Source organism: Symphalangus syndactylus, chromosome 8 (genome assembly GCF_028878055.3).
Source record: "Symphalangus syndactylus isolate Jambi chromosome 8, NHGRI_mSymSyn1-v2.1_pri, whole genome shotgun sequence".
NCBI classification, from domain to species: Eukaryota; Metazoa; Chordata; class Mammalia; order Primates; family Hylobatidae; genus Symphalangus; species Symphalangus syndactylus.
Window position 1 is genome coordinate 79,000,139 of NC_072430.2, and position 24,597 is coordinate 79,024,735.

Genomic DNA, 24,597 nt, shown 5'->3' on the forward strand with positions numbered 1-24,597 from the left:
TTTTTAGTAAAGGTGGGGTTTCACCATGTTGGCCAGGCTGGTCTCGAACTCCTGACCTCAAATGATCCACCCACTTCGGCCTCCCAAAATGCTGGTATTACAGGCGTGAACCACCGCACCCAGCCTTTTTTATTACTATTATTTTCTGTAGAGATGGTATTTCCCTGTGTTATTCAGGCTGGTCTCAAACTCCTGAGCTCAAGTGATCCTCCAGCCTTGGCCCCTCAAAGTGCCAGGAGGCACGGGCCACCCATTACAGATGTGAGCCACCATGCCCAGCTAGGTTTTCTTATTTTTACTCTTTTAGAGACAGGGTCTTGCTATGTTGTCCAGACTGGAGTGCAGTGGCTATTCACAGGCACAATCATAGTGCAACTACAGTCTTGAACTTCTGAACTCAAGCAGTTCTCTTGCCTCAACCTCCTGAGTAGCAGGGACTACAGGCATATTGCCACCATGTCTGACTAAAATAGTAAGTTTTGACATCACTATGAGAAGGAACATGGACAAAAATTTAAATAAGGATGATGACTTAAATGACAGCTGAAAAGAATATATTCTGAAAAAGGCAGATAAGCTCACACCACTGGGCCACCCTCTTGTATTCTCTGGACAACTGAAAAATAAAAATGTCAGCAGAGAGTACAGTCGAGTGGGAATTTCCTATAAAATTAGCTTTCAGTCAAATATGAAAATGTTCAATTGACTTGTCTTTTAAAAAATACATTTTAATTTCAGGACATTCAAATGGGAAACCAGAAAATTTCCTAACTACATCACAAAGAATATGCCATTGCTATTTAATTGCTCCAAAAGATGTCCATAGGTAGGCGCGTCAGGCTAGTGACAGATGCTGAATAAAGTGAGATAATGGAAAGGTTTCCACGGCAGAAGAGTCTGAAGAAAGATGGTACAAAATTATAGCAAAATCATAAGCATTACTAGAAGTGATCTATGGTAGTAAGGATGGTGACTAAATGGTAACAAGAATAAGGGGCAAGAAGGGTGAGCGGCAACGCCAGAGGTGACTCTACCCAGATAGAGGACCATTATTCAAGGTTCAGCCAGCCCAGCCGATGGTAACTGAGTTCCCAATCGCATCAGTTGGTCTGGGCTATAAACCACAGCCCCATTAAGCTATAAATGACAGAGATTCCTGCCAAGGCAAGAGCTGGCAGAATGCTTATTCACCTAGCTCTGCCAACTAAGACTCTATTGGTGTGGCCAATCAGGACATTTTGTCAGGTACACCAGCTACAAATTCCCATATTCAAGGATCTGAGACTTTCCTTTTATCCCAGTAATTACTAGAAAACATGTGCTCTCTACTAAGGAAGTTTTCACAAAGCCTATATGGAATTAGTTAATAGTTAAGTGCCACTCACTATACGGAATTAGGTAATTAGTGAATTAGGTGCATTCGCTATAGTTCTAGAAAAGACTCTGGAGTGCCACTAGAGGACCATGTCTCTTGTACACTGTGACAGATGTTTGCTGAAAAAATGAGCAAGATGAGTGAGCAGAGTCTGTAATACATTTGGATAATGTTTGAAATTGGGGGGATTTAAAAACTATATCGAAGCTGATAATGAGATGTGAGTTCATTTGAAAGGAGAAGAAAAATGGGTGCAAATTCTTAAGCTTTCAAAAATGCACATTTTCAATTCCCCAATGAGACTGTAAAATCATTCAAGATTGGGGTCTGGTTCTTCTATCCCAAAATAAAACAAATATGCATTAAAAATATCATGTTAAGCAGCAAAGGTGATTAATAGTGAAGATGGGAGATAAGACAGTCTTAACTATTCAGCTTAATTTAACAAGTATTTGAGTTTCTATAATATACTTAACAAGCAAAAAAAATTAAATGTTTGCAAATACAAAATCAGGTAATGTTAGAGGCTCCACTTTTTAAAACTAAGTCACCAACTCCCTATAAAAAGAACACTTCTTAAATTTATAAAAAGCCTGAATGGAAAGAAAATGTAAAACACAAAGCAAATAACTAGTCTAGACTCTGCTGCTGGACTACACTAACTAATCAACCAAGATACAAAAGATAGGGCCCTGGCAGTGGTTACTCTGGGAAGCCTCAGGTATAAACTCTGCTGAGCTCTGACAAATCCCGTTGATCTGGTTAGGTCCCTGCCTCTAACTCTTTTCACTACCATCTCACAGAACTTTATTGCTCCATTGTTCTTCTGTTCTAACTTGGTCATTAAGAGTAAATACGAAGGGACATGAGGCACTTCCGACTAAAACCAACTAGTTAAAGGTAGTAAAATCTAAAATAAAATCCATTTCTTCTAACCCTTGGGTACATCTCTCAACATACACAAAAAGCTATTTTGAATTGGGCGAGTTTGACCCAATCTCCTAGCATTTATCTTGAATACAACAGTTCTCAAACTTCAGTGAGCATAAGAATCACAAAGGGAGTCACTTTAAAATCCCCTTCCCCCATGTCTTTGGGCAAAAGAATCTACATTTTTAATAGACATCCCAGATGACTGATGAGTGGTGTACAACCACTTTTAAAAACAGCTGCTGCTCTATCACTACTTAATAGCCTCTGCACTCAAGAGTGCTTTGTTTTATAACACAGAAACGTTCACACTGTAACAAACTGGATTTTGTGAAGTGAATTCTATTTTCCCATAAGCAGACTTTAAAATTTTAAAGATACATTATTCATTTTGAAGGCTGGGAGTGATTTCTTATACTTTCTTCTACAGGCCACATTCCATGCTTTTCCTTCCTCATCTTCACCACAGTGGTTAAAGATTTAGAATTTAGAAATCCTTTTAAAAGAGCACTTTTCACCCCAATTTATCTTTTTTTATTTGTCAGGAATGCGAGTATTTGAAAACTTGACTTGTAAACCTTACTTCTGAAACCAAACCTTGAAAATGCCAAATATCTCTTTAGGAAAGAAAATGTTTGTACCAAAAAGGTCCACATTTAAGGAAAATGCTGCTATTAAATAATGCTTAGATACAAGGTACTGAGAAACAGCGAGAATTTTATTATTTTTCAGAAAAAGAAGACACTTTTTAAAAGTACCTATGGAGGATCATCACCAAGTAAGAAATGGCACTTCTAGTAACATACTTGGGCACAGTAAACACAGTCCCAGACTGAAGCCTGGTGAAGTGAATTGTAGGCTCAGTTTTGCCACAAAAGAGCCATGTGGGAAACAACCTCTCTGGGTCTAAGTTTAATTTAAAAAATAAGATAGTTAAATAAAAGTAACACTTTGATTCCAGCAGCTTAAGTCACTGGGAGGTATTTACCTCAAAAAGCATTTGAGGTATGTAACACCTCTAACGTGTTTGATCAAATGACATAATTAAAACTGAACTGGAAACTTGATATTGTGAATAACTTACTTAGGCTGTTCTCATAGCTATTAATTACATATCATTGTACTTTGCTTCTTCGAAAAAGCTGAATACTTGGAACGTCTAAATGTTCATATATTGAGTTTTCTTAAAGTCAGGTACGTATGTACCATAGTCCAGTTTTGTAAAAGGAAAGAATGTATCTTTTCAGTCCTTTTTCCCAACCCATTGTCATTGCAGACTGAGAAAAAAAACACCTTGAAGTCTTAACCACCAAAAGCAACAGTGTTGCAGTAATTTACACCACAAAAATAACATTTCTTTCTTAATGAATACTCAGTCTCCTGATATTACAGTTATCTTCCGGTAACCAACTTTCTTCTGTCTGCTCTCATTCGTTAGTGCAAACATTTCAATTTTAACCCATATTCAGTTCACAAATCATACTTATTTCCAACGGAATATACTGAGTCCAAAAAAAAATTCCCCAGTAGTCCAACAGGAAGCAACACATGCATTTGGCAATTCCAAGGAGGCTGGGGATGCACAGATACCTCGTTCAAAATAAATAAACTTTCCAAGGATCTTTATTTACCGACAGGAAAGGCAGGTTTGAAAACAACCAGTTAACTTCACTCCCAAGTTGGCATCTTACAGAATCGTGCGTTTGCAAAACACCCAGGACCTCTGAGCCTCCCAGCCGAGAATTGGCCAGGGGAGCACACGCCCATCAGCCCTGCCGGGAGAGGAAACAATGGGAGAGGCGCGAGGGAGCAAGCCGGCGCCCCGGGCGCCCCAACTCTGCGGCCCCGGCCCGCCCCGACCCCACGCGCCGCGCCCCCTCCCCGGGCGCCCAGGCCCCCCAGGCCCCCGCCCCCGAGCCCCGGGACGCGGCCCACCTGCGGCGGCGCGGAGAGACGGCTGCACTTACCAAACAGGGTCAGGGCCATTGTAAAGGCGCTCGCCGCCGCCCGCGAGTCCAGGCGCTCCTCCCAGGCAGGCTAGGGATCACCTCATCAGCCCGCCGCACCCACACCTCAGAGGGAGTGGGGTGCCCGATGGGGCGTGCTGGGGGCGCCGGCGCCCGGGGAGGCTGCAGGCCGGGACGCGGGGGACCGCTGCAAGAAAAAGTTATTCACGCGTTATTGTCTGGCGCACCGGGCCCAGGGAGCCCCGCTAGCTCCCCGCGAGCCGGCACTTGTCGCTGCCATCAGGCGCGGAGCGTGCGCGCGGGAGGAGGTACCTGCGAGGCGGGAGGCTTGGCCGCTGCGCAGTGGCTGGCGGAGAGGCGGCGCCGCAGTGGCGGCGGCGGCGACGGGGAGAGCAGCAGTCTCGCACAGCCCCCGGCGGGGCGCGCTCACTCCGCATCCCGCGGCCTCGCAGACGCCATCTTGCGATAGCGTCTCCCACGAGCTCGGCCGCGCCGCCGCTTCCCGCCTCTCCCTCGGGCGTCCCGGTCGAGGGCGTTCCCATGGCAACGGGCGCGCGCCGGGGTAAGGGGGTGCGCCCTCATTCCCGCGGCGGCGAGGAGCCACCAGCGCCCCCCTGGAGGCGGCTGCCCGGAGCGGGATGGAGCGGGGCCGGTGTGCGTTTTAGCTGAAAGCCCAGGTTTTTTCTTGAATGGAATTTGAGAAGGCGCAGAGAGGAGAAAAACGCTGTTACTCGAAAGAGGAAGAGTCACAGGAGGATGCTGCGTGAATGCAGCGCCCGGGCAGGGTCATCTGGGGACCTGGTGCGTGTGAGGACATATTTCTCCTCTTGGCGCCCTCCAGGCTCACTGTGGCTGGAGCCGGTGACCTGAAGCTGCAAGGCTCTGGAAGGAACAGAGGCACTGAATGCTGCCTTCCTCTCCGTTTGGACTTAGGAGCTGCTAGTAGTTCTGATTAAATTGTCACATATTAGGAAACACGAGTCGCTTAAAAAGCATCTGAGATTACCTAAGATAATTTGTTAAAAGACCAATGCTTACACCTGATTTTCTTCCCTTTACATTATACCTCTTTGATGTTGTCTAAAGGGAAGAAAAATCAGCATGTGTCACTGACTGGCACTTATTTGCCACAAAAGATTGTTCCCCTGAGCTTCTTGTATTTATCTGATAATCACTGGCAACGTCCTCCTTTCTGCGATGTTGTCTCCTCACCTCTGTCTCTGCCAGGAGGAGCCATACAACGCCTTGAGATTGTCAGCCAAAAGATGTTCTTGAAAAGCTGGGTTATGATGTTTTTCGTCGTTGTCGTTTAATGTATTCAAAAAGTCATTCTTCTCTAGTTGCTATATGTGTGCCCTGTTTAAGAAATTCCTTCTTTTTTCTTGTTTCTCTGCTTAGGGATTTGATACTATTTTGGTATCTGATCATGTAGATCTTCTCTTTGGTTCTCCTTTCTTTCTACAGGCGTCTTTCCTCTTAGTTCCTCAGGTTCCCTAGTGTCATTTCCCTCTTCTCTCCCATTTTCATATAATTCTTTAAGAATGTTATACAAATATCTTGTATTTAATGTATCTTAGAGATCGAATCGTGATAAAGTGGGGGATTACTACAGTACTTCCAATGGAACCACAGTTAATTCACCATCATTATTTCACAGCAGACTTAAGCATCAGAAGAAAAGCAGGTTGGAAGGAGGAGCCAAGCCTTTTGTTTCAAGTCAGTTAACTCAGGAAGAAAGAAATATTAAAATGATTCAACATGAATGGGCAAGTGTTTAAGATGCTATATGTTTGGAATTTTGTGATGTAAAATGGCTCTCTTTAGCCACTAATCAAAATAAATCTTTAAAATCCAGAATTTAAAATCTTTCATGAAAATGGACTCTTGATTTTGAACAACCTTTCTGCTCATAAAAAATTACAAACACACAGCTCATGAAGATAAATGAGAAACTCAAGAAAGCTTTGTGGGATAGATTTTATAACCATATAAAGATTGCTGCTAATCTGCTCTGCAGCCAAATAAATCAGAAACTGAAGACTCCATTTACTGTTTCAACTAGTGGTCTTCAACATTTTTGGAACTAATTTCCTTTTGAGGCTCTAATGAAAATACTGCCCCTCCTCTTAGAAAAGTGCTTGCATACATACACATTCACTGGAAATTTTTCACATAATTTCAAGGGGATTATGGGCTATTCAGGGACCTTAGGTTAGCCCCTGGAAGTGTTTTTTGTAATCTCAGAAAGTTTTTGCCTTTATAATTTAAAAGAAAATATTTTCCTTCAGAATAGAACCATTGAATTTTGAATAGGAAAAGACCAAAACTCCCATAATTTATAGATAAGAAAATTGAGTTCCCCGTTAAAAGATTTTCCCAAATGTGTTCACCTATTTAGTAGCAGAATCAATGGGAAAATCTTAGGTTTTTGGTGTTCTCACCGACTACCTTCCCTATCGCCATCCTGCATCAATTTAGAGGTTGCATGGTTTGAATTTCAAATGAAAAATCTGTTTAGTATTAGAAGCAAAATAACGAGAGTATTTTGTCCTTAGCCATTCTTCATAGAGTTTGGGAAGTTGCATTTTGTCTCAGAGAGTTTTTATTAACATGCCCTTCTACTCAGAACTATGTGTCCAATCATGCTAAAAGAGAAACAATGCCTTTCTCTCCTCTTTGTTAAGCTCTGTTAGAGCATCAAGGTTTTGGTGCTGCAGCTCAGCTTGCTAGTAGCTCTCTCCATCCCTTGAGGGGTTGTCCTGGGAGTGAGACAGAGGGAAAGGAGCTGCCCTGTGCTCAGATTCACCCTCCCATCATACAGCCAGCCTTTGGTTACTGGACCAGCTTTCCACTCACTAGTTTGGCCAAATACAGCTGAATCCTAGTGAAATACCCTGTTTAAACTCAAGTGAAAATCCTTTTCCTCTCCCCTTTCTACTCGCACACCCACATACACACACACACACACACAGCTGTTTTTAAGGTACAATTTGGAACAAAACAGTGTGAATGTTGGTATGTTTCCCTTTAAAGCATCCTGCTTTCCACAAGCCATTCCTTTCAACTGACTTCCAAATGGTTTGATGCTCTAACAAAATGCTCTCTATACTTGATCAAAGTGCCTGTCTTGGAAATAGTATTGGCTTTTAAAATAGCGTATTTTTTTCAATGAGCTATTCCTATTCTATTGCATGTGCTTCTTTTCTCACTTAGCTGAAAATAAAGCCACAGCCTTTCAGCTACAGAGTCAAAGCAAGGAAGGGCGTTAACTACTTGGAGGTGATTATTAGGGTGGTGACTTGGATTGTTTATGAAAGAAGGGCAAAGAATGAATTGACTTCTTAAAATATTTATGTTTTCATTCAATGATTTCATTTTGTGCTTAACATTTAAGTGCTTAGAAGAGCCAGATTTGTTTGTTCGTTACTAACTAGCTGTCAGATTTTTAGACAAACGTTTTACTCTTTCTAGTTCTTATCTTCCTCTGTAAAATGAAAGGATGGTACTAAATTATCTCTAATGTCCCTTTTAGGTTTATCTGTCATTCTGTGATATTTTAAAATCTTTAAATTAACTGGTTTATGGATAAAACAGAGGACATTTTTATTTGAATCTTCAATATATTTAAAGTGCTGTTATATCTAAAGTTCATAAATACCTAATGTAATAAAGAAGTCATATTTTGTTAAACCAGTAGTACTGCTATTTCTTCTGCAGTGTGTTGTACTAATAATTTTATATTAATCATGTAGAAAACAACCTTTTTCTGGTTTAACAGGATTAAAATTAAAAGTGTGCACTGAACAACCCATTTCAAATTTACTAAAACAATTTCTCATTTTTATTTAAGTTTTGTTGACTAAACAGAACCTAGACAACGCTTTTAAATGGTTTTCCTACATTTTAAACTAATGACTTATCACAAGTGTTTTGAGTTTCTTTTTGTTACCCATTTAGCTCCATTCCCATTGGTAAACATTGATTTGTTCCTCAGTTTTGAATGAAGCAGAAATTAATGAGGCGGTTTCTGCCTCACAATAACAAGTTAAAATTATAGTACTTTGTCATGTCAACACAGCTTTAAACACTAGGAATACCAGTGCTATTAGCACAGTTCCCAAAATAGTGCAGAAGTTTGCTAGTGAAGAGAAAAATGTTACACAGTATATTTCTGCTAAAGTTAAGATTAAGAAAGTTAAAATTATTTATTTAAATATTCACAATATGTGACATTCTCTCTATCCCATATTTATGTTACTAGTTAAAGTGTTTGTTTCCATTGTGTGAATTTGTTTAAAGTGGATTTGTTTTTGGTTTTGGTTTTGTTTTGAGACAGGGTCTCACTCTGTCACCCATGCTGGAATGCAGTGGCACAATCTCAGCTCCCTGCAGCCTTGACTTCGCGGGCTCCAGCAATCCTCCTACCCCAGCCTCTGGAGTAGCTGGAACCACAGGTGCATGCCACCACACCCGGCTAATTTTTGTATTTTTAGTAGAGACAGGGTTTGCCATGTTGCCCAGGCTGGTCTGGAACTCCTGAGCTCAAGCAATCCACTCCTCTCAGCCTCCCAAAGTGCTGTGATTGCAGGCGTGAGCCACTGTGTTGGGCTATTTGGTCTGTTTGGTTTTTTTTTAGACGAAGTTTCACTCTGTCACCCAGGCTGAAGTGCAGTAATCTCAGAGCTGACTGCAATCTCTGCCTCCCAGGTTCAAGTGATTCTCCTGCCTCAGCCTCCTGAGTAGCTGGGATTACAGGCATGAGCCACCACACCTGGTTAACTTTTTGTATTTTTAGTAGAGATTGGTTTCACCGTGTTGACCATGCTGGTCTTGAACTCCTGACCTCAAGTGATCCACCTGCCTTGGCCTCCCAAAGTGCTGGGATTACAGGCGTGAGCCACCGCGCCTAGATTATTTGGTTTGTTTTTAACAACGTTTTCCTTAAACACTTAATTCCGATTATTTTTTACTCCCCTTCTTGTTTTTTATCTCAGACTTTCTGAATTAATACCTTACCTGATATTTGTATGGCATTCCATGATTTACAAATAGCACTTTAACAGGACAAAGCCATATGCACACAAGTAACTAAGGCAGCACTTACCTCAAACATAAGGATTTAGACCATAACACTATTTATGACAAAAATAACATTTATGTCATAAACTGTAAAATTGCCCGTTAAGCTTAAATAATTCAATGTTTAGGAGAATTATTTGTGTTCTGTTCACCACTAGAGGGTGCCTAAATTATAATAGTAATATTGGGCCTTAGAAATGAAGTAAAACTCAATTTGAGAAATACATAAGAAACCTTAAGAATTTAAAACTTTCTCAGTTCCCCTACACAGTGCTTGCTGTATTAGCAGCAGATACTGTCACCAAAAATATGCTAAAATGAGAGGTGGCTATCATCTGGCTAGGCACAGATTAGGAATTGGATTATTACTGAGGAAACACTGCTCAGCCCTTATTATATCACTTCCGAAGTAAAAAGAAAATGTGTTTGTAGAAGCTGTGTGTGTGTGTGTGTGTGGGTGTGAAGGGAGGGGAAATTGGAATTGAAAATCGGAACCAGGAGAATGGAGTTCTTCTTGTTCATTGCTCAGCACCAAGAGGAACTCTTAGTTCAATAGGCAATAAAACCACAGATATTACTATAAACCCTAGGTTAGAATATTCTAAAAGACACGGGTTCTAGTTTTTTAAATTTTGTGATACAATTTCTTTTGATATACTGTCAAAATGGCTACTGGTTTGGAGTGGCACAAAAAAGGAAGGGAGTGTGTAAAGAAAAGGTCTGTTTTTAATGTGTTTTGAATACATGTTTTAGAAGAATACTTATTTCCTGGTTAATAGTATAGCAGATCTTTTGGAATTTTTTTATAAGCTTAAAGTCAAATACATTTTCAAATACACATTAGATAAAAGAAGAATGATGATGGCTGCTCTTAAGTAAAAGTTTTGTTCTGAACTACAATCATATTATAGTACTTTAAGCCAGCATTTCTATTCAAGTGTATTTTTCTGAGGTCACCAGGCATATCTAATGCACAGTGTGGCTAAATGTCTATTTGACTGGAGCAGTTGGATTTCTGCCAGATTTAGTTTTCAAGAGGATATAAGTGGATTTGGCTACAAATCAAATCTCCCTAACATGGCCATGGTTTTTCTGGTTAACGTGGGTGTCCACAATAAGAATGACTTATTCAAGTTGATTACATTGTCAGTTGTAAATCAGGAAAATAGCTATGAACTCTGAATTAGACTTACACAATCTCTAATTAGAAAACAGAACTGAAAAACAGACAAGTGAAATTCCATGATTAAAATCACAATCTGGACTGGAAACTTGTCTACTGCTGTGATGGAGTTTTCATAAAGCTCTTTTGTATTCTGTTGTAAAATAGGACCTGTGTCAGATATTTGAGACAATGCACATATTTAAAATCATCCATCCATCCTTTATCCATTCAACAAGTATTTGCTGAGTACCTACGATATTCCAGTCATCATGCTAGCTTCTGGCAAAGAAGCAAAAGATGATCAAACATGTATCCAGATCTAAAAAAAAAAAAAAAAGTAGTCTTTTGGGAAAATGGAACAATGACAGAGGCCATAACAGGAGTACAGATTAAATTTTGTGGGAGTTCAGAAAAGAGAAAGATTATTTCTAGCTGATGAAATAGGTAAAAAGTTCATGATAGGTGAAGCTGTGCTTTGAGGTCTGAACAGGAATTACGCAAACAGAAAAGAGAAAAAGGGAAATAGAGTTTAGGAAAGAGAGGAAAGCATGAGGAAAGTCTGAGACTTTTTAGTGAAAGCCAGAACATGAGGAAAATCGTGACAGAAGATTTGCTGGCGGGACAGTTTGTCGCAAAGGACTCATGAGAGGAAGAAGTGGGAGAAGAGGCTACACAGGCAAGTTTGAGGACAGACGTAGAAGGCCAACCTGTTGAGTTGATGCTTATTATGTTGTCTGAAGCCTGCTTTCTACAAGTACTTAAGGCAACTAGGAATTTGGATTCATTATGTAAAACTCTGGCCTCAGATTATTTGTAGTGCCCTATTTTCCAATAACACATTTTTGAGTTACAGTAAAACTGTCGAATACACATACACACACACACACTTGCCATTGTTGTAAGCTAATAAGGCACAATATACCATTGAGATTAAGCTCATCATTTCATCTGCTACCTCCCTGGAACTTCTAGAATGCCACAGTCATCTTGAAAAAACACTGGTCAGAAACACTTGGATCTGAATCTTGGCTTCACCTCTCACTACCTATGTGATTTGGAGAATGTTTAAACCTTTCTGGATTTCAGTTTCTTCTTCTGTAAAATGAAGGCACCTTCTGTATCAGTTTGCAACATTTTGGTTGCAACTGATGGAAAATTTAACTCAAGTTGGCTTTGAGTTAAATGAACAAAGAGAATGGGAAAGACCAGAGTCAAGGGGAGTTTCAGGGAAGGCTGATCCAGCTGTGCAAAGAATGTCCCCAAGGACTTAGTTTCTTCATTTCTCTAGTCACTGTATCATATACCACAGGGCACCCCAACTCATGGCATCTCCAGACTCTCCCCTTTGGGTAGCAGGATGGCTTCAGAGCTTCTAGACATCACATAGTCCCACCTCTTCATCCAAGGGAAGAGAGTTGTGCATACATCTTCTTGGAATCTCTCTCTCTCTCTCTTTTTCCTCTCTCTCTCTCATTGGCCTGAATTGGGTTGTGGGCCCATCCATGACTCATCACTGTGGCCAAGGGGAAGAGGCAAGTGCAAGCCAATCACGAGTTACCCTGAACCTGAGGGGAATAATCTTCTCAAACCTCATGGCTGAGGTGAATTTCCTGTAGAAATACCAGGCAACAACTAGAGGAAGGGAAAAGGAACTAAGCAGGCAACTAGCACATGTCTGCTTCTACGGTCAGTCTGAGGAGTGAAAGCACAGAGTGGACAGTCAACAAAGATTTTTCTTCCTTGCTCCATGTGGGTTATCTTCCTCAGTATTGAGTAAAATCCAGTTTCTTATAAAGCCTTAAATATTTTCATTTATCTTTTGTTTACTTATTTTTTCAGAGACAGAGTCTCACTCTGTCACCCAGGCTGGAGTGCAGTGGCACAATCATAGCTCACTGCAGCCTCAAACTCCTAGGCTCAAGTGATCTTCCCGTTTCAGCCTCCTGAGTAGCTGGGACACTACACTCAGCTTCAGGTCCTCTTCTATGAAACAATCTCTTTTGAAATGCCAGAGCAGTGCCCTTCTCCTTTAACCTCATAAGTATTTGCTTCCCAGACTATGTACAGTCATGGCAGCATCACCAACACAACCTTTTGGAAATAAAAATTGTAATCAATTATTTTACGAAGTGTGTTTTCTGCTATGCAATGCCATCCAAACAGTTGGATTTTTTTTTCATTAAATCAACCATTTGTTTTGTCATATTTTTCAATTTCAAAATAAGTTAAGCCTCTTAAAATATAATTTATTCAACATCAGGAACATTATTTTGTATATGTTTTAGGATTTCCAGTTGAGCCTCAAATGGGATTCCACATCTGCCTGTATGTGATGAACCAGTAAGCTTTATAGGAGCATACTTACATAAATTGCTATACAGGGATGGGTAAGTATTAATTATGTTCATAATTGGCTACCAACTATAGAGTTTATAATAAGATAAATAGATTCCAGGACCCCAAATGGCCTAGTCTCTTGCATTCTAAGCAAGAGTCCATCTGGCAAAAGGAATTTAAAGGGAATGGTAGCCTTTACTTGCATTTCACAAGGAATATTATAGTGTATACTATATAAACTCTTCTTAAAATTTCCATCCTCCTTTTCTGCCACACCCCACAGAACACTCCAGAGTGTTCTGGAGCAGAGCACTCTCAACCCCCACAAATTTTCTCCTATACCTCAGCCTATATGACTTTCCTGCCCCTCTCTCCAGCCCCTATTTCTTATTATGTAGATTGGTTCTCCTGGTTTCTGTTTACTTTCCTTAACCTTCAAGTATTACTGAAATTCTCCTATGTAAAGGGGATTCAGGAACTGGCACAGTAACCAAGAATCTTCCTCCTGGTCTTCCTGCCTCCAGTTCTAGTCTCTCTCTGGCCACCATATTGATTCAACACTACTAAAAAAGCTGAGAAATTTGATGTGGGAGGGTGAAATAGTACAAAATGTGGCCCAGATACAATTCTAATAAATTTTGTCCCCAGCTTAAAGTGAATGTTAGGAATTGTGTGGAATGCTTTGCATACATTTTTTTTATTTGAATCTCTCAGCAACCTTATAAGGTAGATCCTGGAATCCAGGACTTTCAACTCAGAACTCCATTGCACATCACCTTTCTATAGGAAAGGATCTAGCCACAAATTTTTGTCATTGACATATTCACATACATTAGTATAGTTTGCTCATTCAGTACCCTTTATTGTAAAAGTTAGCCTAATAGCATAAGCAATATTTTGTTATAAAAATATTGAGTCTAGAGTTGATGCTCCAATTAGAATCCAGTTTAGAAATTCCACCTTTATTTTCACTTGACAAAACATTCATTGATGATAATAATGTACCTGGGTTAGTCTGTTCTCATGCTGTTATAAAGAAATACCCCAAACTGGGTAATTTATAAAGAAAAGAGGTTTAATTAACTCAGTTCTGCAGGGCTGGAGAGACCTCAGGAAACTTACAATCATGGTGGAAAGGGAAGCAAACATGTCCTTCTTCACATGGCAGCAGGAAAGAGAAATGAGTGCCAAGTGAAGGGGGAAGCCCCTTACAAAACGATCAGCTGTCATGAGAACTCACTCACTATCATGAGAACAGCCATGGGGGAAACCGCCCCCATGATTCAATTATCTCCACTTGGTCCCGCCCTTGACACTTGGGGATTATTACAATTCAAGGTAAGATTTGGGTGGGGACACAGTCAAACCATGTCACTACCAGAAGTTTAGATATAAAAATGATAAACTCCAAGTAATAAAGCAAATAACAGGTATTTATAAAATATCACATATGAACTTAGTATTCTGCAAAGAGCTCTGACAGAAAATTTTTACATAGAATTTGAATAGACCAACTGAAAAAAACATTATATAATTGGAGTAGCTCTAAATTGAAAAACTGCTGGGAGAGAGTTAACCTGCAACTCTTGCCCTTAAATCTCTCTGAATAATGGTAGCTGGTGAGACAGCAAGCTGAGAGTAGAGAGGGAAAGGAAGAAGGGAAGGGGGTCCTGAGAACCTGCCTGTCATTGGACCATCAGTGTCACTGTAATGCCCAGATATTGCTGGCCCAGGAATTACAAGATATTAGGTTCTTCAGCAGTTGAGTGACAGGATGAAATTTATTTTACTGAAAAGTAAAATTTTAAAATTCCACTCTAAGGTAGAACCAAGAGTTTCCTGTTGAGTTTCTATTGTACCCATAAGTGATTTCGTTAATACCCCTTTCTTTCTGAGCTTGGGTCAGAAAGAAGTATGATTCTTTGGCTTTAAAAGTGTTTTAAGTGCCTGGTACCTCTTAGCTGTGAGGGGAAGCCAGCTGTCTTAGGGAATGTCTTCCTGTGTTTCCTGTGTTTCTTCTGAGGAACAATGCAAATTGGAGAAAGATAACCTCTAGAGACAGGGTGAAGTAAAGTACTGGTTTCAACCCAAAGAAGAAAACATTCAGAATGAGAAAAAGCTTCTCATGTCCGGTCTTCAATCAGCGTGGCCACACCTCTGTGTTCTCCACCCCTTTTCTGTGCTCAGTGCATTAGGTTAAGTTTTTCCCTCCACATTGAAGCTCAGCCTCCTTTCCAACTGTAATGGGAAACATTAGGCTTTCTACCGTCCAACATACATTTATATCCCAATACTTAATGGAGCAGCTAATTCATTTCTCCAGCTTATATTTTTTAATACAGGACAGTCTCCTTAGGGAAGAGCTGGTGTTTGCTTGTCTTAGGGTAATCAGTCTCAGAGCCAGGCATTTCTTAACATAAGGGAATCAGCCTTGACAGCCTCCACATTCCACCATCCTTCCCACTCTCCCAGACCCTCAGGGCCTTAAAACTCCACCCTTCTTTTCCCTCCCTGAAACTTGTGAGAGTTTTATTTAATCAAAAACATTTAATACTAGTTCCTTAGGGTCCCCCTTTTTTTTAAAGCCTGTGCATCCCACTGGTATGATGGGGGATATGTTAATCCAGATGCTTAGTTAAAACAAAATGAACAACAACAATAATAATAACAACAACAAATAGATAGATAGATAGATAGATAGATAGATAGATAGATAGATAGACAGATAGATAATGATATTGTTCAGCTGAAATCTCAAAACAATCATTTAAACTGAAGTTCTCCATGAAGCCAACCCACCCAGAAGTAACTCATCCTTTTTTTAACACTCAGAGAACTATTCAAGTATGGATCTTAATGCATTTAATATTTCATACATTTTATTATAACTATTTGAGTATATATACAAATATATATTTTGTACACACACACTCACACACATATTCTACCATTCTATCTACTGGATCCTTAGCTCATTCAGAGTAGGGTTCTGTTGTTTTTCTTTATATTTCCCAGCATATAGGTACTCACCAACATCAGTTAAATGAATGGATGAATATGTTAATATAAACATAAAAGCTAACAGAGCGATTTCAAATAGGCCACTGCTGTGCTGGACCTCCCAGCAGGTAGCGTGCTAGGATATTGAAGACATCCTTGTCAACGGTTTACACTGCCCGGTTTCAGCCTACATTTTGGCAAATGCAATGGATGGTTTTGTTTCAAGTTTGTATTTATTGCATGGTCACACCATAGAGGATTAAGGAGCAACAGGATGTAAGAAGGTGATACAGTTTGGATGTTTTGTCCCTTTCAAATCTCATGTTGAAATGTGATCTCCAGTGTTGAAGTGGGCCTGGTGAAAGGTGAATGGATCATGAGGGCAGATCCTTTATGAATGGTTTGGCACCATCCCCTTGGTGATAAGCGAGTTCTCACTCAGTTAGTTTACATGAGATCTGGTTGTCTAAAAGAGTCTGGGACCTCACCCTTCTCTCTCTCTTGCTTCTGTTCTCACCATGCTTGCTCCTCCTTTGCCTTCCACCATGATTGGAAACTTCCTGAGGCCCTCACCAGGAGCAGATGCTGAAGGCATGCTTGTATAGCTTGCAGAACCGTAAACCAGTTAAACCTCTTTTCTTTACAAACTACCCAGCTCCAGGTATTTCTTTATAGCAATGCAAGAATGGGCTAGTAAAACTGATAATGAGTAGTGGGGCTTTGCTGAAAAGATACCTGATGATGTGGAAGCAGCTTTGGAACTGGGTAACAGATAGAGGCTGGAAGAGTTTGGAGGGCTCAGAAAAAGATAGGAAGATGAGGGGAAGTCTGGAACTTCTTGCAGACTAGCTAAAGGTTGTGATCAATATGCTGATAGAAATATGGATGATGAAGTCCAGCTTGATAAGGTCTCAGAGGGCAGTGAGAAACTTATTGGGAACTGGAGGAAAGGTCACCCTTGTTACTCCCTAGTAGAGAACTTGGCTTCATTGTGTCCATGTCCCAGGGCTTTGTGGAAGTTTAAACTCAAGAGTGATTACCTACAGTATCTGGCAGAAGAAATTTCTAGGCAGCAAAGCATTCAAAAAGCGGCATCCTGCTTCTAACACCCTAAATCAGATGCAGGAGCAAAGGAACAACTTAAAGTTGGAATTCATATTTAAAAGGGAAGCAGAGCATAAAAGTTTGGAAAATTTGCAGCCTGGTCCTGAGGTAGAGAAAGAATCCAAGTGGTCTGGATAACAACCACTTGCTAGAGAGATTAGCATGACTAAAAGGGAGCATGACTAAATGCGAAGTCATTTCAGAAATCTTTGACGCAGCCCCTCCCATCACAGGCCCAGAGACCTACAGGGAAATAATGGTTTTGGGACCAGGCCTGGCGTGCTGCTGCCCTGTGCAGCCTCATGATACTGCTTCCTGCATCTGGGCTGCTCCAGCTACAGCCAAGACTCAAAGGGCACCTGATACTGCTTGGGCTGCGACTCTGGAGAGCACAAGTCATAAGCCCTTGGTGGCTTCCATGTATTAAGCCTGCAGGCACATAGAATGCAAACAAGAAGGCTTGGCAACTTCTGCCTAGATTTCAGAGGAGGTACGGGAAAACCCTAGGTGCCCAGGCAGAAGCCTGCTGCAGGACAGATTACCCATAGATAAACTCTATTATGGCACTGCTGAAAGAAATGTAGGGTTAGAACCCCCACACAGAGTCCTCACCAAGGCACTGCCTAGTGGAGGTGTGGGAAAGGGACAGCTGCCTTCCAGACCCAAGAATGGTAGAGGCACCAGCAGCTTGCAGCCTCAGTGTGGAAAGGCCATAGGCAGCCAGCTCCGACCCATGAGAGCACACACAGGAGCTGTATCCTGCAAAGCCACTGGGGTGGAGCTGCCCAAGGCCTTGGGAGTCCACCCCTCACAGTAAGACATGGGACATGGAGTTAAAAGAGATTGTTTTGGAGCTTTAAGATTTAATGTTTGCCCTGCTGGGTTTCAGACTTGTGTGGGGCCTATTGCTCCTTTCTTTTGGTCAATTTTTCCCTTTTAGGAATGGGAATATTTACCCATCGCCTCTACCACCATTCTATCTTGGGAGTAAGTAACTTGTTTATCTTACAGGCTTATACGTGGAAGAAACTCATCTCCAGATAAGACTTTGGACTTTGGACCTGAGGCTTTTGAGTCAATAATGGACAAGTTAAGACTTTGGGGGACTATTGGGAAGGCATGATTGTATTAAAATGTGAAAAGTACATGAGATTTGGGGAGTTAGGGGCAGAATAATATGGTTTGGATGTTTGTCTCCTCCAAATCTCATGTTGAAATGTGATTCCCAATGTTGGAGGTGGGACCTGGTGGGAGATGACTAGATCACGGAGGTGGGCCCCTCATTAATGGTTTAGTACCATCCATTGGTGATAAGCAAGTTCTTGCTCAGTTCATGTAAGATCTTGTTGTTTAGAAGAGTCTGGGACCTCCCCCTCCTCTCTCTCTTGCTCTCGTTCTCACCATGTGACATGCTTGCTCCCTTTTCACCTTCTGCCATGATTGCGAGCTTCCTGAGGCCCTCACCAGGAGCAGATGCTGGAGGCATGCTTGCACAGCCTGCAGAACCATGAGCCAATTAAATATTTTCTTTAAAAATCACCCATTTAGTTTGTTTGCAATTTGATGAAATAAGCTTTGCAAAGTTAAGCCAGATTTTTTTTCACACCAGTTCCCAGAACATCATACTTGATATGAATATTCTTCCTACAGCCTATAACTGGTGGATGTTTTATGCAGAAGACAGAAACAGATATCTACTCTTTGTTTTTTAAAACTATATGCAATTACTAAAATATTATTAGACATATAACAATGACAAAAAAGTATACAAAATGAAAAAGAAGAAAAAGAAACCATTGTCAATTCTACTACCAAAAAGTAACTACTGTTAACACTTTAATTTATATTCTTTGAGATTTTTTTTTTCCTGACTCTATAGATGTGGCATATGCAAGTATGGGTTTGCCCGCTTTCTCTACTTCTTTGAATACAAATGGTTACAGCAGGTGCCACCATATTAGTACTAAGTAACAACATTACCCTCTACTATAGTTGTTTGGTTAGGTCCATGGATGGACAGTGACCCAAACTGGACCATTTAGAGTTACCCTCTCTCTGAGGATGAAGCTGCTAGAAATAATCTTTGATCTTGTGAAATAAGAAACTGGGAAAACAGTCCAGAGTGAGAGAGATGCATAGAAAGAAAGAGACAAGAGAGACCCCTGGCAGCATCCAAGTGCCTGGTTCCAATTATCCTAAGGCCTGGAGGAAACTAAACTTCCTTTAGTTTCCCTGGTAGAGCAGATGCTACAGTATGCTGCTTCACAGATCCTCCCCATCAGGACCAAGGTATCCACTGCCCTAGATGCCAGGAGACTCAGTTACTGATGGCTCAAAGCTGAGTCAGTTCCCAGGATTTGCCCTTGTACTAAGGCAGCTGTTTGGACCAAGGCTGCACACCTTTCCAGGATTATCCTACAAGTAATTATTGGTTAATATGTCGATATAAAGGTCTGAGTCCCTTGCCTCAAAAGGGAACAATGCCAGAGCTCACCATGGAATTAACTGTAGCGTGGGTTGCACTGGCATCTCAGTTCAACTTTGCTCTTTGCTCAGTCCTGCTTCCTTCACTCTGTTACAGGTATTGATTCAAAGAGCACTGCCCGGAAAACTTTCTGTCTTCATCTGTTTCCTGGGAAGACTAACTTAAGTCAGTGGGTTTGGCAGAGCTGTCTAAATGCCCCACATAATGCATTCTTTCTTTCTTCCTCTGTAATATGGCGTATAATGTATCATAATAAATCACTCCGGCTAGGTGTGGTGGCTCACGCCTGTGATCCCAGCAATTTGGGAGGCTGAGGCGGGCGCATCACCTGAGGTCGGGAGTTTGAGACCAGCTTGACCAACATGGAGAAACCCCATCTCTACTAAAAATACAAAATTAGCCAGGTGTGGTGGTGCATGCTTGTAATCCAACCTACTCGGGAGGCTGAGGCAAAAGAATAGCTTGAATCCGGGAGGTGGAGGTTGCGGTGAGTCGAGATCGCTCCATTGCACTCCAGCCTGGGCAACAAGAGTGAAACTCCATCCCAAAATATAAATAAATAAATAAATAAATAAATAACCACTCCATTATTAGTACTTAAGTTAGCACAAGCGGCTTCCTGTTATTTGCAACCAAAAGGGCTCTAACTAACATATTATTTGGTTATGATAAATTTCTCAAAGTAACTGATGTTACACAAGAGAGATACATTTTTAAGATTTTAATCCCCATTGCCACATTATTCTTCAGAAATATTGCGCCAAGTTCCATTCTCATTAATAGTATGCCAAAGTAACCATTTCCTGGACTCTGTCCAACTCTGATATTATCCTTTTTTTGCTTTTTCATTCAATAAATGTTTATTGAGTGTCCACTATGTGCCTGGCTATGTACTAGGAGCTGGGAATAAATCCTTGCCACAGTGGAGCTTCCATTCTAGGTGTGAAGAGATAGACAACAAACAAGATAAGTAAGTGGTATTATACACTAGAAGGCGGCAAATGTCATGGAGACACATGACACAGGAGGCGACAGGCAGTGCAGGAGGTGAGAGGCATCAATGTTAAGTGCAGGGGTCAGGGATGCCCTCTCTGAGAAGATGGCTTTTCAGCTAAGATTGGAAGAAGGTAAAGGAAAAAGGCATAGACATACTGGTAGGGGTGGAGGGGGTTCAGGGGGAAGAGTATCTGGGGCAGAGAAAACAGCCAGGACCAAGTTTTGGAGGCTGGAGTACGCCTGTTATGTTCAAGCAATAGCGACAAGGCAGTATGCCAGAGGCAGGGGCAAAGGGAGCAAGTGGGAGAGTGGGGGATGAGGTTAATGAGGTAATGAGGGCTGCCACATCGTCCTGAGGATGGTGGCTTTCTCTTGGTGAGATGGAGAACCACTGGAGAGATTTTAGCAGAAGAGTAAATTGTTCCCATTTATGATTTGAAGGGTGCACCCTGGCATTAAGAAAAGATTACAGGCCAGGCGCGATGGTTCACACCTGTTATCCTAGCACTTTGGGAGGCCAAGATGGGTGGATCACTTGAGGTCAGGAGTTAGAGACCAGCCTGGCCAACATGGCGAAAACCTGTCTCTACTAAAAATACAAAAATTAGCCGGGCATGGTGGTGCATACCTGTAGTCCCAGCTACTCTGGAGGCTGAAGCATGAGAATCGCTTGAACCTGAGAGGCAGAGGTTGCAATGACCAAGATGGCAGCACTGCACTCTAGCCTGGGCAACAGAGCGAGACTCTGTCTCAAAAAGAAAGAAAGAAAAAGAAAAGAAAAGACTACAGCCTTGCATCACTTAATGATGGGGTACTATTCTGAGAAATGCATCATTAGGTGATTTCGTCATTGTGTGACCACCATAGAGTGAACTTAGACAAACTTAGATGGTGTGACCTACTACACACCTAGACTATATGATATGGCCTATTACTCCAAGGCTACAAACCTGTACAGCATGCTATTGGACTGAATACTGTAGGCAATTGTAACACAATGGTGTTTGTGTCTTTAAACACAGAAAAGGTACAGTAAAATTACAGTATTATAATCTTACAGGACCACTGTAGTATATGTGGCCTGTCATTGATTGAAACATTGTTATGCAGCACATGACTGTATAGTGAAAGTAAAATTGGAAGTAGGATGTGCTGGCTCTGCCAGTGCATACACTAAAATTGGAACTATATAGAGAAAATTAGCATGATCCTGTGCAAGAATGACATGCAAATTCCTGAAGCATTTAATATTTTAAAAATACATTTTTTAAAATATTAGAAGTAGGAGAGCAGGTAGAAGACTTTGCCTATCTGCTTGACCAAAACTAATATTTCTTTATTGTTTATTTTGCATCCAAACATTTTATATATAAATTGGTTGTTTGTATTTCTTCTATTGGGAATGGCCTATTTAAGACATTGGATGATTTTTCTATTAGAATATTTACCTTTTTGTATGAATTTTCAATGATATTAAAAATGTAGCTCTTTTTCATATATGTGTAGTTCTCTGTCCGCAGTTGTTCTTTCAGTTTAATGCTGTTTATGATTTTTTTTAGATAAAGACATTTTTCATTTGTATGAGAACAGATTTTTAAGAAACATTTTTTAGGGGTTCTGTGTGTAATATCATACTTGGTATTTTGCCAAGATTATTGCTTCAGTCTAGGCTTTTTTGTTTGCAAGAAATAGAAGCAGGGTTAATTAAAGGGAAATTAATTATAATACAGGGAATTTGAACTGGAACCCAGATGTAGAAAATTTAGCCAGGCTTCATGAGATACTGGGAACCAGAAATTGAAACCTTGTCCAGAATCAAAACATCTTTATCCATTTCTGTAAGCTTGCCTTCTCTCTCCTCTCTGCTTCTCTCTAAGCCACTGCTTCATTCTCCTTTCCTCCTCTTTGATAAGTTGTTTATCCATACACATCACTCTGATGTAGCCACCTCAGTTCCAAAACCACTGACAAGTGGACTAGTATCTCTGTGCCCCAATTTCAATTTGTGGGAAACAGAAGCTGATTCACACAGTTCATCTAGTAGATTGGCTCGTCCAGGGGTCAAGTTCCTGTCTCCACCCATCTCCCAACAAATGAGCTGTGGCCAGGGAGTATGGAAGTCACAAGATACAAGGGGCTTATCTTGAGAGGGGCATGTACAGAAAGAGCTTTTCTCACAGGGAATATGGGATATGCGTTGAGTCTTTGCCATAAAAGAATATAATCCACATTCATATATTTTATTCTAGTACTCTTTTGGTTTTTAAACTTTCCATATATCTAAAATAAATTTTTGTGTTAGGTATGCTTTAGAACTCTCACATTATTTTATTTTGTATTTTATTGCAAAAGGTTAGCCAGTTGTCCCAAAAAGTGATAGAAAAATAAATTGAACATGTGCCCAAATTGCTACTGAAATGAACTAGATGTCTTAATTTTTAGATTGTTTAAAATACTTTTGACAACTACTGCTATTTAAATAATGTTTATCTGATTGGTGGAAATTTATCGTGGTTATATGTTTGTTGTTGTTCCTTACCAATTAAAAAACAGACCAAAGGCTAGGATCATACCAACATGATTACTCTGCATAATGGCTCATCAATTCAAAAAGGATATGGGAGCCTCCCCGAGGCCACCATGTTTACAAAATCCTTGTCCAGAACCTGGTGAAGAAATAGCTGTTGGTCAAAGGGTACAAATGTTCAGTTATAAGATGAAAAAGTTTTGGTTATCTAAGGTACAGCATGGGTGGTGGTGGATATGTTAATTAATTTGATTTTGGCAATCCTTACACAATGCATATGTATAACAAATCATCACATTGTACACCTTGAATATATACAATCTTTGTCAATTAAATATTTTTTAAAATCACTCGGAAAGTTTTAAAAGTAAAGTTTCCCATGTTGAAAAGAAAAGAAATTAAAGAGAGAAAGAAAGAAAAGGAAAGGAAAACCCAGCTGACTTCAGAAAGGCACCATCAGGCAAGTGACAACCATATCTTTGCCATCCTTTTTTACCTGTGAAAAAGGAGGGTCTCTACACTGAATAAATCAGAGATTGTAGAAGCAGAAACCATTCAGACAAATTTTACGATCTGACAAGATTGCTATCATTATTTATTTCTAGGGGGTGTGTCATTGCCCAACAGGATCGTTTTAAAATTCACTATATCATAAATTAAAAAAAAAAAACCTAGTTAAATAACTGTAGACTAATGTCACAGTTGAAGCAGATGATTTCTAATGTTTCCTAATGATTTTTAATGTTCCTACAAATGTAAAAACCCTTCACAAATGAAAAAGTTCTAGCGAATTTACTGATTTACCAGTTTCCCATGTAAAAATGCATTGGGCTATATGAAACCATTAATCAAATATTGTATTCCCCAAAGGCATTTAAAATCCACCAAAGTCAACACCTTCAAAGACTAATTTACCAAAGGCTCATTAAGAAATTAGCACACATTTAATAATTATTTCAATAGAAAAGCAAACTATTTCTGTATGATGTAAACCATGAAGTGGACACTGCACATGAGCACGCTATAATATGATTTCCAAGAAAGTATTACCTTAAGACTGGGTGGTGACTGAAAGAGGAGAGGGATAGTAGTCATCACTTTTCCAATTCTGTAATGGAGACTGTAGAAAACATTTTGAACAGCGTATTAAAAACCTTTTTAGCAGCTTTTTTGAGATATAATTGACACCTGGTTGACTATGCATATTTTAAGTGTAGAATTTGATACATTTAGACATATGTGTATACCTGTGAAGCCATCACCACAATCAAGGTAATAAACATATTCGTCACCCCAAAAAGGTTTCTTTTTTTTTTTTTTTTTTTTTTGAGATGGAGTCTTGCTCTGTTGCCCAGTTGCCCAGGCTGGAGTGCAATGGCACGATCTCAGCTCACTGCAACCTCTGCCTCCTGGGTTCCAGTGATTCTCATGCCTCAGCCTCCCAAGTAGCTGGGACTACAGGCGCATGCCAGCATGCTTGGTTAATTTTTGTACTTTTAGTAGAGACGGGGTTTCACCATGTTGGCCAGGCTGGTCTTGAACTCCTGACCTTAAGTGATCCACCCACCTTGGCCTCCCAAAATGCTGGGATTACAGGCGTAAGCCACCGCGCCAGGCCCCAGAAACTTCTTT

General features: G+C 40.5%; 1 protein-coding gene and 1 non-coding gene across 6 annotated transcripts in view; one reads left to right on the top strand and one right to left on the bottom strand.

The window, feature by feature from the left end:
- Positions 1-4,791, bottom strand: part of CHN1 (chimerin 1) — a 210,557-nt gene extending 205,766 nt beyond the window's left edge. Inside the window, exons 1-2 of one of the 5 annotated variants that reach the window (XM_055289797.2) lie at positions 4,585-4,791; positions 4,273-4,459 (exon numbers count right to left, since the gene is read on the bottom strand). In XM_055289797.2, coding sequence (XP_055145772.1) covers positions 4,273-4,291 — 19 coding nt within the window. In that variant the 5' untranslated portion in view covers positions 4,292-4,459; positions 4,585-4,791. Of the gene's footprint in view, positions 1-4,272 lie in introns of all 5 variants that reach the window. The other 4 variants (XM_055289798.2, XM_063645609.1, XM_063645607.1 and 1 more) reach the window with 4 other exon arrangements.
- Positions 4,792-21,587: 16,796 nt separating this feature from the next.
- Positions 21,588-21,693, top strand: LOC129488931 (U6 spliceosomal RNA). Its single transcript, XR_008659775.1, has one exon. It is a non-coding gene; the product is annotated as a U6 spliceosomal RNA (small nuclear RNA).
- The last annotated feature ends 2,904 nt before the right edge of the window (positions 21,694-24,597 follow it).